This window comes from Vanellus vanellus (assembly GCF_965231255.1).
Source record: "Vanellus vanellus genome assembly, chromosome: 7".
In the NCBI taxonomy this organism is placed as follows: Eukaryota; Metazoa; Chordata; class Aves; order Charadriiformes; family Charadriidae; genus Vanellus; species Vanellus vanellus.
This window is the reverse complement of record NC_138912.1, coordinates 23,327,881-23,354,422: the sequence shown is the minus strand read 5'-3', so window position 1 is coordinate 23,354,422 and position 26,542 is coordinate 23,327,881. Positions and strand designations below refer to the sequence as shown.

At 41.1% G+C, this 26,542-nt stretch overlaps 1 protein-coding gene across 11 annotated transcripts in view; it reads left to right on the top strand.

Moving 5' to 3' along the window:
- The window catches only part of SORBS1 (sorbin and SH3 domain containing 1), an 89,792-nt gene that overhangs the window by 36,966 nt on the left and 26,284 nt on the right, over window positions 1-26,542 (top strand). For 7 of the 11 annotated variants that reach the window (XM_082486082.1, XM_082486083.1, XM_082486085.1 and 4 more), the window contains 10 exons: window positions 2,715-2,744; window positions 5,067-5,242; window positions 6,048-6,111; window positions 11,680-11,727; window positions 11,842-11,971; window positions 14,041-14,155; window positions 17,354-17,437; window positions 21,375-21,440; window positions 22,017-22,118; window positions 23,466-23,515. In XM_082486082.1, the coding sequence (XP_082342208.1) occupies window positions 2,715-2,744; window positions 5,067-5,242; window positions 6,048-6,111; window positions 11,680-11,727; window positions 11,842-11,971; window positions 14,041-14,155; window positions 17,354-17,437; window positions 21,375-21,440; window positions 22,017-22,118; window positions 23,466-23,515 (865 nt within the window). Of the gene's footprint in view, window positions 1-2,714; window positions 2,745-5,066; window positions 5,243-6,047; window positions 6,112-7,238; window positions 7,314-7,646; window positions 7,710-11,679; window positions 11,728-11,841; window positions 11,972-14,040; window positions 14,156-17,353; window positions 17,438-21,374; window positions 21,441-22,016; window positions 22,119-23,465; window positions 23,516-26,542 lie in introns of all 11 variants that reach the window. The other 4 variants (XM_082486079.1, XM_082486080.1, XM_082486086.1 and 1 more) reach the window with 4 other exon arrangements.

Below are 26,542 nucleotides of genomic sequence, written 5' to 3'. Positions count from 1 at the left end.
CAGCATAGCATTAAGATTTATTTTTGCTAACTTAGTGTTTTTAAATGGTTCTCAGATCTTGGTTATCTATTACATTTGTGTCCTGGCTGACATGATTCATGCTTGGTTTCGTCTTTATGGACCTTATCTATTCAAAACTGGTTTGGTCTCATGGCATATAACAAATTGTTACTAGGTTATGATCCACCTTCCACTGAATGGTTAATTATGTTTTGTGCTGAAATCCATCCCTTCATGTCGAGATGAGGTTTAATATAAATTCCTCTTGTGTGCTATGAAATACCCTCTGAATTAGAAATTTCAAGGTCATTTTAATGCTGGCAATCCGATATCTCCAGTAGTTTAGTTACTCTTCCAGATGGATAATATGTCTTTCGCCTCTCCTCATTGGAGTATTGATTGCTTTTTAAGGACCCAGTTATCTTATTCTCTAGAGTGACTGTTGTAGCAGACATCACCTACTGTCTTATTTTATGCTTTATCTGCTAGTTCATTAATCTGTAAGCGTGTAAGACCCTTTCATTTGGACCTATCAGAGACTTAGAAAGAGTTAACAGCATTCGAAGCACGGAAACTACACTATATCCTTTTTTTGTCTGCTTGATCTTACTCAGTAAGTTGTGATGAGAGATCTCAGATTTTTTTTCTACTGGATTTCAGTAATACCAACTGAATAAGATTTATGCTTGTAAATAAATCATTTCAGATCCTCTTGTTCATTCCTAGCACCAAGGTAAGAATTTCTTCCCTTTGTATCTGTTGATGTCTTGATTAATTTTCTTTCTGACACCTTTATTTTGCAATACACATGTATTCAAACACTTGTTTCCTCTTACCCTCTTGTTACTGGTTTCATGTCTTAGTCTCCTCCAGTGCTCCCTCCTCTGGGAACTCTGAAGGCATCTATATTCATACCTTCACTATTGCCAGCAGTGTTAAACCTCTGCTTAACCCTTTCTCTGAGAAGCCTATGAGGTTTTTGCCTTTGTTTAAAGTTCCAGAACACAAGATTAAGGGTGAAAGCCTCCGATAGCTGGTGTATGCCTGGGGCTACGAGCTGTCTGTGGTCAGGTGGGAGAGGAAAATGGCAGACACCTTCTGCTCCTTCCACTTCTATCCATCAGGAGCTCTCTTTTCTAGTCAGAGGCACAAGTGATAAGGAAACCTCCTCTTCATGTAAAAAGTACTTCCCCCCCCCCCCCCCCCCGCCCCGGGAAGTCTATTCATCCGTTATATTCTCTGCTCTATGGAGGAAGAGATAGGAAAGACCGTTCCAGCATTGACTCTTTAAACCACATTTTTGTCAGGACATCTTACTGACTGAATGCAGTTCTCCTTAGTGAAGGTGATGGCTGAAGCTGAGACCATCCTCACTCACATCACCTCTCCTTTCTCATAATACACCGGCCTTCTCCTGATGGCCTGCTTAGAAGGGTGAACCCTGCAGCAGGTGGTTCCCATCTACTTTTCAGGTTCAGATTGCTAAGCCTTCCTTTTCCCCATTGCATGTAGGGTTTTGTTTCATATGTTGGCAGCTGTCACGTGAGCATAATGCACACGAGCAGCGTGCCATCGGTGGTTAGCAGAGCAGAAGCGCTGGGGTTAAAGAACAAAGTTCATAGGTATCGGTGAGGGAGCTGCGCTTAGTGAGGAGAAATATCGGTTTCCCATGCTGAAGTTGATCCACTTAGAACAAATATCTAGTGAAGGTGGGTTCTGCTAGCAAACATACAACTGGAGGATTGTTACCTGCTGTAGACTTGCTTGGCAAGTGTCCCGTGCCACCCCAAAGCAGTTATTTCCTGGGCAGGCATTGCATGGCGTGGTTTATTATGAATATATAACAGGTGTGATTAATATATTAAAGTTTTGAAATCTTTGCATTAACATTGTGATCTTTCGAGGGTGTTTGTGTTTTTTGTGTCAGTAAAATAGTTTATTCTTTTCAAATGGCTTTCATGCTTTAAATGAAAGGATTCATTGCTAGTAGAAAGAGCCGAGAACAGAGAGCTGAGAATTCTTGGTTTATTCCCAGCCGTGACTTGGGCAAGTCATTTGGGCATCCCTTTAGAAAGCAACTGTGAGCATCAACTTTAGCGTGGTTAAGCACACTGCAAGATACCACAAATGTCCCAGTCTGGGAACTCAGTGATGAAAGGCCCTAAACCAAGGGGTTCGTTCTGGGAATCAAAGCCTTAACCAGGCTGTGTCTGTGTGCAAATCACTGAATCTGTGGGTGTGTAGTATGTGATGAGACTCAGCAAGCACCAACAATGACTTGATCCTTTCCTGTATCCCTTTGAAATCCTACAGCATTATTGTTTCAAAATGTACTTCATGTTAATGGTAACAGAGTCAGTTGTCAAGTTGTTTGACTCTGTGAGCCTTTACTGTTTTTCAAATTGTCTCCTGTCCAACTTCTTTTATTCTCTGATATTAAGAAAAAATAAATTTAAAAAAAAATTGCTGTTTGCAAATGTATTGATCACTGCATTGTGAGATTTGTATTATTCCACGAGATTGCTGTGTGGAGAAGGGACTGTGGGCTGTCACTTTGGCAGGGTATTTGAAAAGAGATTCTCTCCAGCAGCTGCTGCCATTCTGTCTACAGTGTATTTCTTGCCTGTCAGAAATGCAGCACCAGAGCACTTGCTGTTTATGTCTCACCCGTTTGTTCTATATTTCTTTTTGTTTCGTTTCTTCCTTTACCACAGAACAGCAAAAAAGGCTTAGTAGCCTGGCAGGTATGATGTGAAAGGTCTGCTACCCCCCAGTTGCTGCCTCTGCTGGAGCAAAGCTGCCGCTTTATTGGCTTGTGGAGTACCTTCAGCAAACCCACTTCCCAGGAATTGCAAAGGAATTAGTATAAATATTTGTCCTGGCTTAGTCCAGGTCACTGAGTGTTTGATTTCAGTTTTTTCTCCAAATGTTGCCTGTGTGGCCACATGTTAATATTCTGAAACCCTAAATTACTTGTCTGCTCCTCCTAAGTCATAAGAGTTACGTACAGTTTGATTGTTCTAGTTGACTTTTGGGGCTGCCTTTTGAGTTTTTAGGTTTATTCCCTTGGGACGTATTCTCAAGTTTCTCTGCACAACCATTGGAGTTAGGCTTGCTTGTGGTGAGGGAGGAGGAAGAGAAATAAAAATCAGTATTTACATGACTCCAAGAGCAGCAGTATTTGTGCCAAAGGATAATAACATGGGTAAGCAGAGCATAATGTGCTGTTCCTGTAACACCTACTGAGCTACTTCTATTTGGGGTGCGGAGAGGGACAGATGACCAGAAAAACGACTTGCTCTTCTTTCAAGGAGAGACTCGCACCCATTGCAAGAGCAGAGAGCTGCCCGGGTAGAGAAGGTTGGCAGCACACGTGCATACTTGCACACTACAATTTTATTATCTGTTTCTTTACACCTGGCAAACAGTCAACCACTTTTCCAGTGCAGGGAGCTAGGGAATCAAAAAAGAAATAATATATATTTACCAGTCTTGTTAAAGAAGGACTTTGTGACCTTCTCTGGCATTGAATTCTTTCGCCTGCAGAAAAAAAATTACTTTTCTAGACCGGAAGCTCAGGCCTTGTAACATCAGTGGTGACAATGATAAGTAATGGAGGAAAGCTGTAACCTTTCCTAAAGTTTGTGTCCTCTCCACATCCTCCTCCACATCCAAAAAACCCACTTACTTTTAGTCTTCAAGGTCATGGAAGAATGGTCTAGTTTCAGGTGCCCTTTCCATGCTCTCTTCTTAGAGGCTTAGTAAGGAGTTTAGTAATGGAAATAGACCAAATACTTCCTACAAAATGGAGAGCCCTGTACACCAGGGATACAGAAGGACCAAAAGATAGCGCACATATATTCACAGAGAGGGGGAATAGGATGACAATGCTAAGCAAGGATTAAATAGATGCTTTGCCCTATTTTGAACGCTTATAAGCATTATTTCATTTTTCTTAATAAGGAGGAAGACTGAGTTTGATGGTAATTTCAAACCAACCACTCAAACACAAATCGTTCACATACTGAATTTTGCAGGGCAGAACTGTTTGCTCAAGGTACCAACAGACCAATGCTTTGTTATGCACGAGCCTTTCCTCTGCTAATTGTCCCTTTCAGATTTCTGCACATTTAATGGCTTTGGGCAGTATGGTGATGTGCATGTGAATAAACATCTCCCTCTCTCCCCAGTGCATGCAGTGATGTAAAAAGGATAGGACTTGGCAAAGTCTTGATGAGGCAGACTGTAAAATCACTGATGTTTCCTCTCCCGAAAATCCACGTAGAAAAAGTCCTCAGCAGATCCTAAGGATTTTCTCTGCTGTAGTTCTCCAGACCGTAGCAGAGCTTCAGAACAACCTGAGCTCCCTTGGTTCCTTGGCCAGTGGTGGTGGTGCCTGCTGCTATGTGTGGGTGTCAGGCAGCGTCAAGGAATTCCAGGTGGAAGCAAGGGGGTCTGGGGCAATTAGTTGTTTCCCCCTATCTTTATGCAGATTTGTGTGCAAGGGGAATCATACATGTGCTAAACAACAGTTTACAAACTCTGGTTAGGGCACAGAGACGAACTTGGAAGCATCATATACTAACTGTAACAAATGGGATTGTCAGGCAGGTACGCGCAAGCTGTTAAGAAGTAGTGTCCCACTACCACATAGGATGCTTCATTAGATTGAAATCACTGGCAGAAAAAGATGTCTGGGAGACTCTATCACTGATGCTTTTTGATGAAGAATGAGATTGCAGAGTTGCTAAGTAGTCAAAAAGATGCAAAAAGCCAACCACCAAAAAGTCCTTGAAACCAAAAATTTCTGTTGTTTTACAAACACGACAGCTGAGACTGTCATGAGCTGTGTGAAGCTGGCTGGCTACCTGAGAGATGCTAGCCTGCTTTTGCTCGCATCAAACATTTTCTTGGTAGGTTTCCTTCAGTCCAGATACTAACCACATCTAGCAGTGACACAGTCTGTCTCATCAACTACTTGCTAGGATTTTTGCCTTAAAAGAGTGGAATATAGTGATGTGGTGAGATGCTGGGATGAGATAAGAATTTCCTATGTACATTTCCAGATTCAGTGCCAGACAGACTAGTTTCTGATAAAGTTGATTCAGCACTCATACGGGACAAGCCGGTTCAGGAGACAGTGCCAAGTGAGAAGAGGGCAATGGAAGAGAAGAGAAGCTTTGTCAAGAGCCCTCAGCAAATGGCTGATACCTCTGTCGATGATATTGGCATTCCACTGAGGGTAAGACAACACAAAACCTGGGTCAGGGTCTGCCTATCTTGGGACTCGGGGAATTCACTAAAGCTCCAGAGACTGCAGAGGTTTAAGGGAAGATAGAATTCTAGTTCCATTGTATTTTATTATGAATGCTTCCCTTTGCTATCAATGACCTGTTTCAGCTGCCTCAGAGGGAAAAAAATAAAAAATTAATGTCTCTTCATCATACTTGAGATTACTGTTTCCTGCTCCTCTGTTTCATTCACACCTACCAGCTAAGGGAGAGTTTTGTCTTATTTTAGACATCTTAAAGGCAGATGTCCTTTACGTAACATGTTTGTCTTCATTCAGTGTTGAGGGGAAATTATTATGAAAAAAATTATTAACCTGTTCTTACAAATAGTGTCTGGAGTGACTTGAACACTAAATGTTTCTGACTCTCTATTGAATACTTAGGAAACTGGTATGTATGACTAAAATAGGCAATATGTCTGCTTTTAGATGTCAAATCAGATTAATATGCAAACCCTTCCACACAATCTACAATTCTACACAGGTTACGACCTACCCCTGCACAGCTTGTACATTTTTAGTAACTTGAGTGAAGGCTGTAGCTTCATTACATATGAGATTATATATCTGAGTGAAATCACTCATATTTCTAAGTATTAATTTCATATAGCCTTGATTTTTAGGTAGTCAGTGACAATAAATGAAATAGGAAGCAGACTGTAAACCTTTTCCATTGCTGGAAGATTCATAAGAACTTTGAAAGGCTGGTAGAATTAATGGACGTGATTATTTATGTGTATATTTATTTTTCCACTAGAATACAGACAGATCAAAGGACTGGTACAAGACGATGTTCAAACAGATCCACAAGCTAAACAGAGGTACTGTAACACAGATGTGGTTTATTTACTTTAAAAGACCACCTTGATAACACTTTGTTTCATTCATGTAAAGAGTTGTACTGGATGTTAACTAAAAGCGTTTTATCTTAACTAGTGTTTGCTCTGTACCACAGAACTCAACCAATGTATTTGAAATCTCTGAAGTCAAAGGTTCAACAGTGAAGTCCAGAGAAAGGTCTGAGTTGTTCTAAAAGGTGAACTGCAGTGCCATCATGAAATCAAGAGTACTATTTGAGACCAGAAAGCCGCTAAAAATTCCATACTTAGAGAAAATAGATCCCTGAACTCCAGTTTTAGCAGCTAACCCCACCCTCCCACCCCCCGCTTTTAAAGGATAATAGGTTATCACTGAAACTGCTCTGTGCATAAGAGAACTTTTTACACTGAAAAGCTTTAGTACCTGCATAATAAAGCTTGATTTGAAGCTCACTGAAACCAAGGGAAATGTTTCCGTTGATTTTTGGTGAGTTCAGAATCTGAACTCTGCTTTTTCAAAATCTCAGACTTTCTTCTTTCAAAACCTGAAATTGTGTTGAGCACTTGCAAACTTTGTAGTGGTGCACTCTCGGGGAATCCCTACTTCAGGGCACTTCTGTGCCCGGCTGCTGCTATGTTCACATTCCTTCTTCTATGTGAGAAATGGCTGTAGTAGCATTTGCAAACTGAACCCTCTGAACAGCCTGATGTGCAGGCAAATGCAATTCAGAACTGCGCTTATATAATAAAACATAAAGCATGCAAAACTGGAGCTGTATTTGCTGCTGCAGGTGCTGTCATGATGAGCTTTATGCATATATAGATGCTGTGTTGGATGGAATGAGCAAGAGTCGAACTGTTTCCTAATCGCAGTGCTCCTAACAGAGGTTCTTTAGCTCAGCCAGAGCCCATGCTTCAGAAGGAGGAGAATGAGTCCAGTCCCTTCGGCTTCCAGGATCTCTTGCAGGGCCCAGACGTGCAAGGCAGCAATGAGCAAAGAGGTGGTGTCGTGCTAGAACATCAGCGTGAGAAGGACTGTTCTGCAGCTTGTATGGATTCTTGTCTCGCCCTTCTTCCCCTTTAAATCTGTCCTTTCTGTTCTTTTTTGCAAATCACGTTCCTCTCCTTAGACACTCCTGAAGAAAACCCTTATTGCCCTACCTACATATTTCCTGAACTTCCTGAAATCCAGCAAAAAACTGAAGGTACCGGAAGTTTAGTCAGAGTATCTGTTGTCTTGTGCTTTGATTTAACTTTACTATAGCACCCTAATAGTAACTAGATTCAGGTTGTAGATTTCCATTACCCATGTGTTACACTGGCTGGAAATTCAGTTATGCCCAGGATACCTTCTAGTGTGATGCATAAAATAACTAAATCTTTGCTAATCCATTAATCTTTTTAAAGTATGATGCCATTTACTCTAGTATTATTAAAGTAGGCAATAAAATCATATGGTGATAGGAAATTGGGGGATGATGCAGAACCTCCACTTCACTGTGGATAGTCTCAAAATCCACTGCTTTTCTCTGCTGCAGAAGACAATCCTTATTCTCCTACATACCAGTTTCCTGCGTCTACTCCTAGTCCTATCTCTGAAGGTAATAATAAAGGACCATATATATTTTTCTGCACAAATGCTGCCTTATCCATTTATTTTCTTCCTGGAGTTTTTTCTAGTTGCTGAGCATTATGCTGCCTCATAATGTTTTGCTGCACTTAAGCATTGCCTTGACCGTATGATGCCTTTTTGGCTTTGCAGTGCTCCTCTGGCTTTGTAACTAGTATTTGACTAATGCTGCAGACTCGGGATTTGCTTGGTTTTATGCGCTTGTCAGTTGTATTTAGCCATGTGCGTGCAGTGATTATTTAACATGCCTAGAATGGTGACTTACGCGTAAAGATGTGGTTTAACTGATGTTTCTCCCCACCCCCCTTTTGGATCGATACATTTCTTTAATTATTTACTTCTGGTTTTGAATATTAACACAGTACTAGGGCCAGACCCAAAATGTCACTGAAGTCTCTTGGTGAAAAGGCTGTGCTTGCTTCAGTGGGTTTTGGATCAGTCCCTCAATGTAGTCTTTTAAAATAAATATAACTCAGTAACATAGGTTCAGGGCTGGCCTTAAGTGCACTTGGCATATCTAGGCAAGGACAGGGTTTGGCAGTCTCTTCAGCACATCTTGCAACAACACTATCTTTACCTTATCCTCTTCATGTGCTCAGCAGATTCCTTTAAACTTCGTATACAAAGCAGAATCCTTTGCAGTCACGTTTCAGGGATGGTGAAATACTATCTATTGCAGTGATAATCCTGTAACTGTGTGCATACGAATGAACACAATTATATATAAGAAACACTGGAATCTGCTGCACACATTGGACACACAGCCATTTCCTGATTGGGAGATGTTGTTGGTGACAGCCTCGTTGGCTCGGTGCTTTGGTATTACTTTAGATCCTCCAGTTTAGGAACTTGCCTACTTAGCCTGTGCCTCAAGCCAGCCCTGGTGAGACTATTAATTAACCATTTCATTCAATGCTTGTATTAAACATCTGGTGGATACTGTGTAAGAAGAAAGCGTACAATATGGGTTGTAGCTGAGATGCTCAAAGAAAACTAGGAGATGTAAGCTGCATTTCCCTGTTAAAATGAATGTGGACTAGTATCATACAGGTATCTAAGATATTTGCTGATTTCTTGGTGAAACCTGTAGGTGAAGAGTCCTGTCGTGTAAATCATAATGCAGTGTAAATTATTTTCTACTGACAGAATAGTATGTAGGTATGGATGAGACAGAAACGGAGAGCTTCTGTAACTAGTTGATAAAGGAGTTTTACAGAAATTCAATTTTCTTGTTTGTAATGAAGTTTGAAAATCCGTTTTATTGTTGTCTGAACTAATGTAGTTTGCAAAACCGATGGTGATAATATATTACAAATCTGGTTTCCCACTTACAAAAGTGCATATGAAAATAATTTGCTGGTTTAGGTAGTTGAAATTTTATTGGACCAAACACTTGCTCTTTTTTTCTCAATATGTTGGGAAATGTTTCTCTAATACCTGCTTGGATTCTTTCCTTGGTAAGGAATCCAGATTATGTGATGATGTTGGTGGGTTGGAGTGCATGTTTCATGTTTAGACAACATTTCAAAGTGATACACTCAACTGCAGAGTGTTTATACAGAGATGGATTGAAGCCTCATTTTCATACAATCAGTATCAGAGTTGATGCATAGGATTTCCTAGAAACATTAAGATTGTGGCTCTAAAATACCTTTAGAGTCTAGGGGTATTAGAATGTGGAGATTTTGGCCAACCCTTTAAAAAAAAAATCTGCAGATTCTCTAGGAATTACAGCCTGTTCTCGCTAAAGGAATTGGATTTTGAAGCTACAAATTGGTGATACTCTGCTCCATTAAGGAGGGTCCCACAGATAAAATGCAGCTCTGAGGGCCAGATCTTGTTTTAATCCTCATCTCTGATTTACTCTTTAATCTTTATCAAGTCATTCCAGATTTCTGTGTTTCAGTATTCCCTGCTGTTAAAGATGCTCTTCTTCATAAGATACTCAAAGAGACAGAACTTACCTGTTCTCCTTATTATTGTAGATATTAGAATATTAGCAATTGGAAAATAGCACTTATCTGCAGTGAATTCTTTTTCCTGTATGATTTTCCTGTCTGAATGATGAGCTATAATGAATATTGACATTTCTCTTCAAGTATGTATTTCAATTTTTTTCATCATTCACCAACACTAAGTAATACTGTGAGAGGTGAATGGCTGTGAAGATAGTATTAAACATTTGTTCATCTGTATTTCTAGCGACAGAGAGTTTTGTGATATACCAAGTATTTTGCAGTCTGAATAAATGCATCTTTTATATGGGAATACTAGTCAATTTTGTCAAGAATTCAGTGTAATAATATTAAATAAATAAATATTTGTTTTCTGTCATTTAGATTTAAAATATGAGAAATGGCCTAATAAATTGACCTTCACTATTTTTTAACCTGGAGCTTATGATAAACACACCAGAGTCAAAAACCATCTGTCTGGAATTTAAACCTTCTAATTCATTCACCAAGAGAACTCAGCAGAGGGGCTAAAAGTTAAAGACTTCTTTGAGCCTTCCTGAAAGGCTTGATTAAGCCTTGAGTGCAATTTCAGGTCAGCTGTGTTAGCCAGATTGCTTTTTCCAGCAGATGAGATTGGCTGTAGCAGCTGATTGATGTCCTCCTTGAGAGAAAAGCTGGAAATTGTTTCGATCTGTTGATCGGCATCACTAAATTCACGTAACGCTTTTTTAGTATGTTCTTTTCTTATCTGGCTTATTCTATCTTCATCTGTTTTGTTTTTCTGTCTTTTTATCTCTGTCACTTTCAGTGATGTCTGCAGAGAGGTATGAGTTGTACCTTTTCTCACAGTTCTCTTTGCAGCCATTGCATAGTACTTTCCTGCATTTTGCCTTGGAAGTCCTGTAGATGCCTCATATATACATCCCTGTAAATTTGAACCCTCAGCAGCAGAGGAAGGTGGTGGGCCTGTGGGTCCAGTTTCCAGGTCTGATCCAAACTCCCCCTGCTGCTACCTGCGATTCATTGAGGATTCATTCCAAAACCTGTTAAAGGTGGTGGAAAGATACCACTAGGTTTTTGATGAAGTCAAAGTCTCTCTGGCCATTGCCTGTAGAGTAGGGAATAGTGATGCTGCCATCCTCCCACCTTCTTTTGGGGCACATCTGCCTTGCTCACTACAGTAGCATGTTATCTTTAAATAAGGCATTATGTGGTTCTGTGGCCCAAGGCAGCAGTTGTGTCCTGGGAATGGTGTTGCCGTGTTCGTGCCGTGCAACGCTTTCACTATCAAGGAGAGAAAGTTGTTCAGCTTGGGGACCAGACCATACTACTCAGTTACACTGATGTCACTGCTAGCTTTTTTAGAGCTGCTTGAATATCTCTATTGCATTCTTTAGACATGTCTTTCCTATTTAAAAAGTAAACTCTTCAGAACAAGAACAGTCTCTTGGTGCGAGTGTATATGTGTGTCTCGTGCCAGGAACATTATCTGCGTTTAAAAGGTAGTCTGAGTCAGTGAACATACTTCAACTTGGTGTGCAAGTTAACACAAGGAAGATGTCCCAGCGATTATCGTATGTGAATGGGAGCAGGACTCCTTAGCTCTATCACTGTGTCTATCACCTAATGAGTTATTTTAGGCATATGCTACAGCTGCTGGATCCGCAATTTATCTTTCAGCTTTCGATAAAATGCATCGGAGGAGTTTTGTGATAAAAAGTGATTGTTTTCTAAAGTGCTTTGAGGGCCTGGAGAAAGGTATTAGTGTAAGTAGTACATTAATATTTATATCTAATCTAGGAATTATTTTTAAATGCAATTTAAACCTCATTGGGATTTTCTTTTTTAGGATCCTCTGCCTGTGGTAAGTATTGGGCATATCACTCAAGTTATGGCCAATGTATTAGTAGAAGAAACGAAAAGGGTCTCTGGTGCTTCTTCTTTGGGGCTTTTTCAGCTCACTTGCAAAATGCTTTTGTCTTTCAGATGAAGATTCTGATTCATACTCTCCTCGTTATTCCTATTCTGAGGACAGTAAGTAATTCACGTTTCTTGTGTAATCTGTCAAACAGAAAGGGCATGTAAAGTATGTATTTATTTGCCTCCTATCCAGTTCACCAATATTCCTTTATTTGACTTATCCTACAGGCAGAACCCAGCTTTCGGTTCCCCGCTCCAAGAGTGAGATGGACAATATTGATTCAGAGAAGATTGTTAAAAGGTCTGCCACTTTGCCACTGCCAAACCGTACTTCATCGCTGAAATCGAGCCCAGAAAGGTGACCTGAACTAAGATATATTTGTATCGGTACCAGAAGAATGTCTGAAAGCTGTGAATGAGAAGGGAACAAAGGTGGAAGCTTGAGGTCCACAACTCCAGTTAAACTTTTTGGGGGAAGTGGAGATGTAGTTTTGACTCTGGCTCTTCTACTAGGTGGCAGTAAACTCCTTCATTGTCACAGCCCAGTCCCCCATTTTGTCTGTCTTTTTTTTACCAGGCATCACAGTTAGTTGCATAGTTTCCTGACTGGGTGCAGAGTGTTTCCCTGGGTATCACACCTCTACAGTGCCTACCACAAAGGCACAGTGGAAACTCTTGGCTTGGCGTGACACTGTAAAGGCACCTCAGAATGCAAGCAAGTAGCAATAATTGTGGAGAAGCAAAATTTGGATTTATGTTGAGCTTTGGTAAAAGTTTTGTTACGTTTTCCATCTCTGAGGAGTGCCACCCCTATGAACTTTATTGGAAGTAGGTTCTAGTTAGCGGTGTCATTTCTGATCTTTCAGGATGACTTCCCACCTGTTTTTTTGCTTTGTTTATTACCATGGATTTTAAATCTCTTTGTAACATTAATGAATGTGTTTGCCAAATGAAGGGAAAACAGAATGAGCAATGAATATTTTATGTCCTGCTGAATTCTCCCAGCTCTTGAACTGCGCTTCCCTCCCTCACCAACTTCCACATGCTCTTAACGCTTTTCCCTTGCTGTCTCAAATGAGCAATGCTATAATTTGAGATTGCTAATTCAGTGAGTGTCTCAGGCCACTGGATCAGGAGACAAAGTTTGCTGATAGAATGTGTCTTCCTTACACAGGAATTGAATGCATAGTACATTGGCCCTCTGAGAAAACTCTTGCAAGTGAAAGGATTACAATAATTAGTGCTTCCTATTACCTAGTGACAAAACAGTGTTTCACCGGGGAGAAGTTCCTCTGGGGTTGGAATCTTAAGCAATCAAGTTTATTCTAGACAGCAAACATCAACCTTGTTGAAATTTGTACACTGTTTGTGGGCCAGTCATTTTGGCTGTCATCTTGTCTTAAAAAAACAAAACAAAACACAAAAAACCAAAAACAAAACAAAAAAAAAAATCAAACCAACCAAACAAACAAACAAAAAACCCCACAAACAAACAAAAAAAAAAAACCCAAAACTTAGTTCTCTCTGTCTCTCCTAAGCCAGTGGAGAGAGTTTGGGCAACTCGGTGGGTTGTTCCTATCCTAAACCAGGTCAGTAGGTTAAGTGGGAGGAAACTTGGAGCAGCAGTTTTGGTTAGATGCCTCTCTTTTGTCTGGTGAATGCTATGGGAGATGAATCCACATACAACATTTCCCATCAAAGGGAACATATCAACAGCAAGATCAGAATTAGTTTACCAGCTTAAATGGCCTGATTTCTGAGACTTTTCAGGGGCACTGGTTATTCTGCATTAGGTGTTTGAATAGATTACTTTTCAGAGGAGCTGGACATTGTAGGATGTGGACCCTGGACCCTATTGTCTGAACTGTGCCAGTGTGGACACTGCAAAAATTATAGTGGTTTGGGTAGTAGAGTGTTCTTAATCATCTTTAGATATACCAGTCAGATAACCGCTTCATGTCTCTAGAAAAGACCCCCCTCTTGGACCCCTGAGTGCCTTCAGAATCCAGAGCAGTAGTAGTCAGGTAATCAGTGATGTGGCTAAAATGAGAAGTTTAGCAAAAGAGATTTAATCTGAGTTCTGCTCAAAGTTTGGACACGTTCCTGTTTGTGAGCTTAGTTGAAGCCCGTCACTATGCTATTTCCAATTGGGAAAGATCTGGAAGTTCATTGAAAGTACTTGGAAGAAACCCCCTCTGATCCAATAGTTTCAGCAGCTGAGCTGCATCAAACCCTGCCTGCTATAGATAACAAATATATGCCCAGACCCCTATCTGAACTGTTCCTCTTGCAGCAGGCTCCTTTCCTAGATTAAAAAAAGTACCCTGATTAAACCAGGATTAAGAGGGGAAAGGCGCCTGTCAAAAGGAAATGCTTGTCTCCATGGAAACCACAGTGGTTTGGGTTAATTGATCTTTCTTTCCTCAGGACTGACTGGGAGCCTCCGGACAAGAAGGTGGACACCAGAAAATACCGTGCAGAGCCCAGGAGCATTTATGACTATCAGCCAGGAAAGTCCTCGGTTCTGAACAATGAAAAGATGGTAATGTTTGTTTTATCCTAGTTTGTGGCTTTATCCTGTGATTGTAAAATACTCCCCAAGTGCTTGTCCAGTTCTATTCTGATAAGATTCCTTATGCTTACATTGCAGCGCTCATGTGATGTATTTCCTGTATATTTTGTTTTGAAAACTGTTTTGCATAACTTCCTAACATTTTTGTTCTCTATAAAGCAAGATCCAGGGGGATTGAGAGGCTTCTTTCCTTTTGGACATGTTGTTTTCTGTGTTAAGTATGGATCACTAACCCTAGTTTTTAATCCATGTTTGACCCTGTGACCTGTTCAGCAGCTGTTTTGCCAGCTGTACTTTTTCTAGGGCACAGCATTAGTTGATGCAGGATGGTTGAAAGCATTATGCAACAAAGCAGGCTGGTTCGGTTTCTGTGTTCTTCTGATGCTTTAAACACCAAACGACCAATTTTTAGAGTGCCTGTAACGTGCCTCGGGGAATGCCTCTGAGATGCATTAGGACACGGCCATCTCCCCTGGGCTGCTTTCTTCCTCAGCTGGATCTCACCACTTCTGTGGCAGAACTGAATGAGAGCTACGCCGGTGTGTAACCTGGGGTATTAAGTGAGCTGTTACCAATTTCTGTTTGAATTAGTAAGTAATGCTGGGAACTGGGACAGCTAGGGGACATACAGAAGTCTTATTCTGCTGGCTTGGCTGAGAACATTTGGCAAGGGGCAGGGCAGAGAGGTGGTGCTAACCTTGTCCGCCAGTCCTGCATAAATCACCACAGCTCACTTAAGGTGTCCTTCAGTGGTACCAGTGTGACACTGTACAGGCTAGAAAATACTGAATGAGGTTACTAATGAATAGCCAGTTTGGTGCATAAGGATGTAGTTGTTCTATATAGGCATTAATCTGAAGGATTCGATTAAAAGCACTAATTGCATGTGAGATTCCAAATGTAAACTGGACTTTGTGCCTTGACAGCTCAGGCATTGATCAATGCCTGGAGTAGGTAAAGGAATGCTCCTGAAAAACCTGCCAAGGATTTTACGCAAAAGTGAACAGCAATTTAAATCAATAGAAATGGAAGAATGAACTCTGATCTGGGACCTGATGTTTCTCCTTATTATTTTGGTGGGTTTTCTTTTTTTCCTTCCAAGTGCAATCAAGGTCCATCACTTTTTGATGATCCTGCAACCGAGTTCTTTTCACACCCATGTCCCTTCATTGACTTCAGCAAAGTTGCTCCTGATAGGAGCATGATCCTAGTGCCTATTGAAATGGGCAATGGATGACTCTCTCTTGCTCCTACTGGGCATTGGCTCAGCCCATTAGAGAAGCACTAGTGAGGAGTGATTTGAACATGGTATGACAACTCCATTCCTGCAGTCCATTCCAGAGCAAGATTTCCGATGACTTAAGTGGCAATTTTGTCTCACAGTAAACAGCCAAGATTAAACCTTGTGGCAAAAGGCCTCTTTCATCTGCGTACTTAAGCCTTTGCAAAAGTGCCACTGGTGATGACAGACCTATTTACATGTTCAGACTTCATCAGGTACTTCAGCTGTTGAACCAGAGTCTAAAAGCCACAAGCCAGGACCATCGTCAGCATAACTGAGAAAAATTGTATAGAGCTCATCAAAGACAAGAAGAATACAATAGCTGCGTTATTTCCAATTTTATTTTTTTAGCTTTAATTTCAAGTCATAGATCACAGAAGAAAGAAGGTCTTGAACTAATGGCTTCGTGGCCTCCATCAGTCTCATTAAATACAACAGTAATACAGTGGTTAGCAGCTAGGTCTTTCAAGGAGGCTGCAGGAGATTTGTGGATATCTCCTGGTAATCATACCCAGGGCTGTGACTATCAGAATCCCAATCCAAAACCATTTGAGAGCAATGAAGAGCCTCCCATTGATGTCTGTGGGCTTTTTTTAATGTAAAGGCAGTTATGTAACAAGATGAGTACTTCTCATGAGTTGGAGTGCAGTAAAGAAAAAAATGGAGGCATTGCTTCTATTTTACCTTTAAGAAATAGCGAATTCTTCCTCCAGGCCATCGGAGATCAAACATGGTGTAACCATTTACCTTTCAGATTGAAGCATTGCCCCTCTTCCAGCGTCAGTCCTGAGCTCTTGTCCTAGAGCTTTTTTTTGTGATGCCTAATGGCTGTGGCAGAGTATGGGACATCTAGCAAAGCCTTGCACTGTTGGGAACTCCCCTCTGCCTCAGTAACCCCATCACAGGTCGATTTGCATCAGGACACTTTGTGTTGGCCCTCTGTGCATGTGTGTGGCTCATCATTTGTTGTGATGGAGCACTTGGGATCACACTGGCATATCAGACATAATGTATTTATGAGATCCATTATGTCTAAGACTAGGCACGCTGAAGCGCAAGAGTTAGCTCGATGTCTTTTGGGGAGTGGCACCTCATAACCCTCAGCAATGGACTGTGTTCTCCTATCTCACCAGTAGTGTTTTTAAACAGCTACAATTATTTCAACTTTTTTTTTGTTTCGTGAAAACAGATTGTATGAATAAAAGGGAATTTCCTTTTCAACTGTACTGTTTGTTTTCTGTCCTGTCTGATTTTCCTTTGTTGTAGTTTTGTCTGATTCTCTCACATTTATTTGTGAAGAAACAAGTAATATTGTCTCTCTATCCATCCTTTCAGAGATCTTTCAGGGATGCGCTCTCTCTGACTTGTCTCCTTTGATTTAGAAAACCACCTTTCACTCTGTTTGCAGTGTATAGAACAGGGTTTCTCACATATTCATGTGCTGTTAAAGATGCAGTATTTGATTTGGGTCTCACTGAATCTATTTTTTAACCAAATGAAGATTAAATTATTTTTTACATGCAGCTTTGGACTTGATGGAAGTGTCTGACAGTAGGACTGGTTGACTCCCAGCTCTTCCATTGAGTCTCCCTGTGACTCTGGACAAGCTGCATAATCTCTCTCTGTGTGGGTCTCCTGATCTGTAAAATGCAATTCATTCATATTCGTGTTGCTCACAGTGATGCCATTAGGCTTAACTGATGTTTGCAAAGCAGTTCATGGCCTTTGTGAGAGAGGTGCTATAGAAATTCCAAATTATAAGGCTAAATATCTACATTTTAGAATGGAAACCGTGGGATCTGCATCTCTAACAGTCCCTTTCCGTGTATTCTTTGCATAATGTTATCCTTCTCTTTCTTCCATTCCCCTATCACCAACTCCTTTAGACTCGGGATATAAGCCCAGAAGAGATAGATTTAAAGAATGAACCTTGGTATAAATTCTTTTCGGAATTGGAGTTTGGGAAACCGGTAAGTTTGATAGTTGCACTGACCAATGAAGTCAACCTGCCTCTTTTTTTTTTTTTTTTTTTTTTTAAATGATTGTCATAAACCTGGAACAGCTGCCTTACTCATTTAAAAACGTGATTGTTCATAACATCCTGGTACAGCAGCTGTTCTGTGACCACTTTAAATATTTTGAAGCCATTTACAAACATTCCCCACCTTCCAGTGTATGTATCAACAAGGCAATATTTTTTCACACACCATAGTTCAAACTGCATTTTTGTTGTTAATGTTAGAAGTAATGCCTTGTTGTCATTTATTGAAAGTCCTTATTCAAAGCTCTTATTCTCCCTCTGCCTAACAAGATCTAGGATGGCTGATAGGTAGCTTTAAATCGAGGAGAATCATTCATTTATTCCTGGCCTTGGCTTGTAAACTGTAAGTCAGTAATTTCCAGCTATCCATAAACAGATCATGACCCCGTTTCCTGCTCATTTCCATACGCATGTAGCAGCCCATTGCCTAAATGGGGTGCAGCAGTCTGTGTTGAATAGCCCTTGCCATTCCCTGAAAACCAAAGGAGTCTGAGAACAGTGTGCTTTCTTTTCAAATGGAGCTGTGTTTCTATGTATGTGGAGAGGAAAAAAAAAAAAAAAAACCCTTGATTTCCCACTCTGGAAAAAGATGAAGCAAAGCTTAATTATTCAGTAGGACAAAGGACATTTTGATGGAGGGATCACATCAGTGGTCATGGCTACTGGAAAGAATGTGACTTTAAAGCATTCTGTGGCCTGGTTCTTACTGGTTAAACATTATTAACTTTGTTATTAAATACTGTTTAATAAGCTACTCTTACTGCACTGCAGGGTCAGTATCAGCCTCTTACATCTATATAGTGAGAGGCTGATAGGACAGTGGTTGTTTCTCCTTTCTCCTTGAGGTCAATTGTCAAATATCCACGCACACCATTTTTGAGTGCTGCTGAGATTTCCCTGCACGTACAAAAAACCTGAAATACATTTTAAGGTTCGTTACTGGCTTCAGAGGCAATTGCACATGGACACCAGAGGGCAGGTTTTCTTTGAATCTAGTCTGTTCTCTGTTTTGTCAGAAGTGACAAAATTCCTCTGCAGAGAAAGTAGCTGCCTGAGGTTGGGTGCCCAGTCTGATCTCATCATAAAACTAGTGTAATTTTTGCTGAAAACCAGACATGTACAGCGGCTGGGTAGTCTGTTCTGTCATGGGAAACTATGTTTTATAGCTATGGACCTTCCATTCTAAGCTAAAGAAGGAATGTCCATAGTGTTTGAGATGAGACCCCATAACTTTTAGGCAGTAGAAGTCAGATAAATCCCACTTCGCTGAGGCTTTCAAGTGATGTTAGTCTAAGGGTTTAACCCCTGACAGATTATCATGGTTTAAGATTTCCACAAAGTGAGAAGAAACCTGCTTCTCTTTGCTGCCGTGTAATTAATAGCCGTATGCTCTCGCAATGAGTGAAGGTGTGTCATCTCTATGGTCCTTCGAGTTAGTGTAAGTTAATGGAAAATGTGTCAGAGAAAGAGCATTTATGCCCTCAGGCCTTTGTAGAAGCGAGGGTGTATCTGTTCCTTAGAAGTGTGTGTTTGTGCTTTTAGTCATGCAGCCTTGGCCTTACTTCAGCAGAGGGCATCTCAGGCTACGCCAGCAATTCCTCTCTCCTTCAGCAGACCATCTGTTCCGGTGACAAGTTCTCCACCTTGCTCAGGGCACTGTTGTTAAGGGCTGCTTTCTTACAGCTTGCCTTGAAATGGTATCCCATGTCAACTTACTCTAGCTCCAAAGCCGTGCAACTATGCTCTCTGATCAACTATGCCAACCCATGAATGCAGTACTATGTACATAGTGCTTTAGCATTGCATCAGGCACTTGAATTGAGGATGTCATCTCAGACTTTTATGTCTACCTGCTCTGGAACCTAACAGAAATTCAGCAAAGCTCCCTCTGAGCTTCATCACCGGAGCCAAAAAAAAGCATGCTTTATGTAGCTTTGCTTACTTGGGTCACAAGAGGACCGGATTTTTGTGACCAGCTAGTGGCTAAGCCCTGTGCCTAATCAGAGCATTTTAATTGACACTTACCAGCACCTGAGATTTTCAAAGATTCTCTGTTTGTCCCAGGTTTCTTTTTCCAATGCTGGAGGTAACGTGTACTTCTACAGGATAATTTCCTCCGGCTTTCTGACTTTATTTGCAGCTATATAATGTGGGCAGGAAAATCCTTGGTAAAAGGGAGCACAGGATTCTTGTGAGCCTGTGGGTGTTGCTCTCCAGACACACCAGAATGACCAGGATGGGGCTTTCCCCACTGAGGAAAGCACATGCGCTTCCTAGGACAGCTGAAGTGATATTTGCTGGACCAGCATCCCAGATGCGTTTCTAGGCAGCTCCATGGACCGCCACGTGCCCTGCAGACAGGTAGATCAGTGTCTGCGGCACGGATGCTTTTTCAGTGTGCCGAGACTGAATCCCCACATGCTTTGTTTCTCCTGACCTGTGGCTCCATAGCTCCATGGAGCCCCTCCACAAAATTTGACGTTCAGTCAGTCTAGAGCTCAGTTGTCTTCCATGGTAACTGGGATCACACACAGGCACTTTCCCTCAGCCCTTCCTGAGACAGCACTTAAGCTCTTTGCTATAAATGGTGAAGCAGGGGGGCTGGAGAAAGGGGTGCCTGTCCTGCCTTCTCACCTCCTTCCCTCCAAACCTCAAACCTAACTCTTTGCAGTACCGTCTACCTCCCGGCAGCTGCTGATCTGATGGATAAGAAATAGATATTTACAGTGTTGGCAATCCACACAGTCGCTGTCCAAGTGTAGAAGTGGACTGGATTCAAGCTACAGATCCAGGCAGCCTAGAAACTTGAAGGGATTTGGACCAAGACCCAAGTGCTGTAGCTCAGTCTCACCTTTGATAGACTGACATTGGAGATTCCCTGTCAGTGGCTCAGAGACAATCTGGTCACAGAAGTCAGTATGGACACGTGGGATGATGCTTCCCAACTAACAGAGGTTATTTTTGTTTGGAAATAGAGCAAACGTATTCTGATTTCACAAACTAAGAACAAGGACTCTGAGCATTTCAGTGAGAGGTGCATATCTGGTGAAAAGAGGATATCAGCATGGCATTATTTGGATAAGAGTGTCAGGACAAAGGTCTTTCACTTTGAGTAATCCTCCCTGATATTTACATGCACATCCAAACAGGAAAACCCTATTTTGAAATTGGTGCCTTCACCTATAGGTTGATTTTTAAATAACTGGTTCCCAAAGTTCCATGTGTCTCACTCTCTCCACCAAAAACCCCCACAAACCAAACCCCCAAACTAGCGAAATAAAAAATAACAACTCTGCGTTCTCATTGCCCCACAATGCCACCACTGGAAATTCAGCCATTTGTTCACATGGTATGTATTCATAGTCTGGCGGGGGTGGGAAAGATTTTTTTGTTTTTATACAATTTTTATAAATTTCTTTGTGAAAGGCCCTTGTTTTACCCTTTCCTTTTGAAAAGAAGAATGAGCAAAACAAATGCTTTTTATGACTGTATGTTTTTTCCCCATTTTGTTTTGGTTTTGTGTTAAGAATGCTTTAACCACCAGCTGTGGGCTCCCTCTAGAGAGTCCAAAATCCCTTAGAGCACCTTGCAAAAATAAAAATTTCCTCAAACACTACTGAAAACAGCCCCTCCCAGACTGCATGTATGCTCCGGTTTGCCTCCTGTGATCTCTTGATATTTGTGCTATAGTGTATTTATCCCTCTTTCTATCTCTCTTCTCTGTCGTAGGGGTTTTTTTAATTTCTTTTCAGTGTTGATGCAAATCCCCTATTGTATTCCCCTTCTGTTCTAATCCAGTTTCCATATTCTCTGTGATGTCTTTCCTTATCTTCATTTCCTCATTTCCTTCCTCTGCTTTCCATCAGCCTCCAAAAAAGATTTGGGATTATACTCCTGGAGATTGCTCTATCCTTACTAGAGAGGATAGAAAGGTAATTGTGTCTCATGTACGTTGTACTACAGCATCTAGCGCGTATGTATGTGTGTATGTGATTTTCTTTTTTGTAGCATTGCTTGGGTTTTGTGTGCTTGTGAGTGATTTTTTTTTTTTTTTAATTGGGCTTGAGCTCATCAGCCTAACAATTAAGTAGCTAGTAAACTGATTTAATAAACAATTCTTAAAGCATAATCAGCTATAACTTAGAGTGGTGGTTTTGCTATCTTGACTTGCAATGATAATTATACTAACAATATTGCATATTGTTACAGTATCTTTTCTTTTTTTTTTTTTACAGGTGGGTTTTATAACTTTATGGTTTGTAGAATTAGATTCTAGGAGGCCTGTGCATCTCTTAATTTTGAATGTTAAATGCCTAAAACTATTTCCTCTGTAATGATTGAAAAATGATTAATTACTAGTGCAATTCTGTGTATTGTCCATACTATCTTTGTCTTTTTTCGATTAAAAAGGCTTGCCTTTTTTTTTTTTTTTTTCAAAATTAACATTCCTTTGGTTTCCCCTAACCCTAAGCATTATTTTCCTATTCTTCTTCTCCTTCTTTAACCAGACTGATCTAGAAAAAGACCTCTACCTCTACCAGACTGAGTTAGAGGCAGATTTAGAAAAAATGGAGAAGCTTTATAAAGCGCCACATAAAAAGCCACAGAAGGTATTTCCTATTCTTTTCATGCTGCCAATCCCTGTTTCCAAACTCTCTGCTCTAATCTATTCACTGCTGGATGATTATTAAATGAGGTTGGGATAAATAATGGTTCTGACCGTTCTGACTGCATGGCTTGCTGTGTCGCTGTCAGAAATAATAGAACGTGATGCTGAGAATCCGGCTTGAAATCCATTTTAGATACAGTGATTTCCTCTCTCCCCCATTCCCTTGCAGCTGCCCCCCACCCCCACCCCGTCCTCCTTTAGGGTTTTGAGTTCAGTGTCTGCAAAAAAACCCTCTCTATTTTTCACATGAATAGGCAGCAGCAATCAGCTTAAAATTCTTGGTTGGCGTCACGTCATCATCTCGTGCCTTTCAAGCATGTTGCCATCTACCCTCCCTTCATACAAGCCCTGCTCTCTGCTAGGAGCTCACGCCTACCCAAGATTTGGATATTCCCAAGAGATTTTACTCACTTTTCCTTACGCTGCACCTTGCCATGGCCTTCTAGGGCAGGTCAGCTGCTGCTGCTGTTTTGAGGGTCTGCAGGACCTGAACCATGAAATGATAGATTAATTTGGTAACACGCCATTTTTTCCGTTTTTTTTTTCTGTTGTTGATTTTTTTTTTTTTTTTTGAAGCTGCGGCATTTCACCAGGACTTGAAAAAGCTGCTTTTTCAAACTCAAGATTTGCTTTTTCTTCCTACGTAGGAATCCTCAGATAGATGAGGGGACACCAAATAGAGTATTTCTTCTAAAATTGCCTTCAATTTTTTAAATAATGTGCCTAGGAAGTATTAGATGGATTTAAAGCAAGCGGATAAGAACTGGCTTTTGCTATTGAACCTGTGCAGCTGGCATTGCTTCTCCTAAGTGAGGAAACTGAACGGAAATGTTGCTTTTCTTGTTAGTGCTTTGGTATTTTTTTTGAATGCTGAGGAATGTATTGCGCTGCAGAAATGTAATATACCTTTAAAGCAAAGGCGGGCAGTGACCGGTTGGGGGAAAAGCTTGGGGAAATAATTATAAGCATGTGTCTCCTGGTCATGGCCCAGCTGGTTATCTCTTCTTGCTTTTGGCTTTATTCACAATGACTCATTTGCAGACAAAAGAATAGGCGCTGTGAAAAGGCATCGGCTGTGCTAAAAACCTGTCACTGCCCTGAAGGAACTCAGGAAAATTGTCGCTTTTCTGCAAAGACATTGACAGCTTAAATTGCATTTAGACTTAAACCTCAATGTCTCCTAAAGGCTAATATTCAAGCAATAGATGGAAAATTACTTAAGCAAGCCTTTTTCTTTCTCCTCACATGTAAGTGTGTATCAATGACTCCTTTGTTTGGACTTTTGCAGAATACAGCAGGTGTTACTCCTCTGGAAACTTCCACAGACCATTCTTCCTAGTAAGTTTTCCAATTGCTTTTTGATGTCTCTTTTACAATCTAAGGGCCGTGTAGGACAGCGTTTAGGGCGTTGGAAATGGGCTGGCTTTCTTTTTTGGTGATGGGCATAGATGAATGTATGTACCGTGAGAATTATACATGTGCTTTAGATGAGTCCAGGTACAATATCTGCTCGTTGATCTTGAATTAATTTTGAAGTGATTACATGAGTGATTGCATTGTCTGGATAAGAATTGCTGTTTGTGGTAGGCAGTGACTTTAAAAAAACAAACAAACAAAAAACCAAACCAGACCTTTAATTCTATCTTGATGATAGAATATAACTTCATGCATGGAATAAACAAAGTTTGTTTCTGTTACACACGTATGATAGATTGGCTCCTATTAGATATTCCCAGTTATGCACACCAGATCAAAAGGGTGCTGTTGATGAAAGGCAATAATTTTCCAGCTTCCAAGAAGGGAACAGTGGTAGCAGGTATGATATTTCTCAAAGATCTAATGTGGTACTGCTTTTCTGGAGGAATATGTAATAAACAGTATATTTTGTCTAAATGAGTTGTACATGGGGCTGTTTAGTTTTAAAAGAGGAACACACACACACAAAAAAAAAAGTCCAGAATAAGATGCTGAGCTGTGCTGAGTTACTTGAGCTGTGGAGCCAGCTCCTACTGCAAACTGCTGCTCCTTGCAAATGGACTGAGTACTTAATATTGTCCATAGGCACAGTGATCCCATCTGTGGGGATGGTTTATTAGGAAAAGTGTGTTCTTCTCCAGAGGCCCATTAATATCATGTGTGTTTACCACTACCACCCCTCTGGGGCTGCCTTAGAGGTCTCCTGTACTTCTTTCAGCTCAGTTCCCTTCTGCTGGGAAACTCACGCACTGCTGCCTTTTGTTGGTTGCTCCTATGACTGTTTAGTTTTGTTTTGGTAGGGAGAGAGCAATAAAATATATGGAAATCTTGGGGACTAGCATAAAATAACAGCTTATATTTGCTGAAGACTGGTAAGGTTTCTGCCTACAGCAGCAGTGCCTGTGCCCTTTGTGATGCCACCCAAAGCATGCCAGAGTGCCAGGATCTGAGCCAGTGGAGGGGAAGCAACCTGAATAAGCTGGGAATGGGAAATAACAGTGAGGCGCAGTGGCATTGCACGTTCTTCCCTGCCCTGCCTTTAGAGCGCAGGCAGAAAAGATAGCTGGAGCTTATCGTCTTTTTTGCAGTGTTGCTCTTCCCTCTGTTCATCTGATTCTGATCCTGCAGAGTGCCTTGGCCCCCACAGTACTGCATGCTCGCCCTAATGAGGGAGCAACTGGTAAAGGGACTCTGCCAAATGCCTCTTCTGTCTCCCCCAGGTGTATTCCCAAAGAAGAATCATTTTAACCCTTTGGTTTTTAACAACTAGGTTAAAATGCTTTTACCTCCCGGGTGAGGAACCTCAGGGCAGTCGTCATTCCCTGCAGCAACTGGCAGGTCTTCTTCAGGAACCTGACCAGGAGAGGAACTGGGATAACTCCCATAAGACGCAACAGCTCTATAGCTAGGGTCTGTTTGAGCATTGCCCAGGTTGAGAAAGTGACAGTATTTCTTTTCTCTTTTGTGCTGCTTTTCATAGAATCATAGAGTTGCTGAGGTTGGAAGGGACCTTTAAGATCATCAAGTCCAACCATTAACCTACCCAGACAAAAACCATTTCTAAACCATGTCCTTAAGTACCACATCTACCCTTTTCTTAAACACCTCCAGGGATGGCAAATCCACCGCCTCCCTGGGCAGCCTATTCCAATGTTTAATAACCCTGTCAGTGAAAAAATGTTTCCTAATATCCAATCTAAACCTGCCCTGACATAACTTGAACCCATTTCATGAGCTTTTACTCCAGAAAGTAATTTATGGGACCACGTATGACCTGATTTTCCTTGTCCAGAAACGAAAATCTTCTTTGTGATACAGACATTGTGTAATTCCAGCTCTGTGGCCAGTCCTTTGATGTGCTTGAAATCTTTCTCCTTACCCCATAAGTTCAGCGTCTGCTCAAAATAAACAGACACGTGTACAAATTTATCCACAACAAGCAGATGTAACCACAAGCATTTCCACACTCACAGAACTGAGTCACTCCTGGACATCAGGATGTAAAACAGCTTTCAAAATGTTTCCATGAATAGGCAAATGCACTTTTTTTTTTTTTTAAATGTTTTAAAACTTTCCAGCAGTCATGCTTTGGCCCCAGAATAGCTTTGTGTGAGACTGCATCTTATTCTGAAGATCCTGGTTGAGCACAAGGACTGGTATCAGATGAGCTTAGCTGTTAGGAAAACAGTGTCTGCCTGATTGCTCAGTAAGTCTTTTGTGCCTGGAAAGGCCATTTATACCATGGCACTGTCCGTTATTTTTTTTTTTTAGAGAGAAAACAGTGAAATCTAGAAATCAGATGTGGGGGCATACTTGTGCTTAGATTCGTGACTGAGGAATGGGATTTGTAATAAACGTCCAGTCTTTAAAGGCCTAAGACATTAAAATTGTACTCATTTTAACAGCATTGTGTTTATATATCTGCATGGTAGACCTAGAGTCCAGTTTTTTTCATTCCCTGAAGTGGAAGCCTGGAGCAAAGCTGAGCAGAAGAGTTGCACATCTGGGAATTTCTTTGGCATTTAAAAAAGTAGTGTCTATAGCCCCGTACTATTGCTTCTCTGCATGGTTCCTCACTGATGGGTTTGAGAAAGTGCTCTAGGAGTCTTGAACTATAGTGTTAACTGGGAGGCTGAACTGGTTGAGATGAACTGAGCAGCTGTGCTTTGTAAGCAGCGGACAGGCATGGCTAGTGTTTAAGGAGAGAGGACTGGGGGATGGAAGATATTTGTGCTACTTCCAGCTAGCCAATGAATTTCTTGGTGTCTGCAAAGAAATCATGCATCTGCTCTGTGACTCTGTGTCTCATCTGTAAAATAAAAGAGGAGTGCTTTCCTGCTGCCTGTTTTCTGAGGGCTGAATGGGGAGAGTTCCCTCAGGTGGAGAATG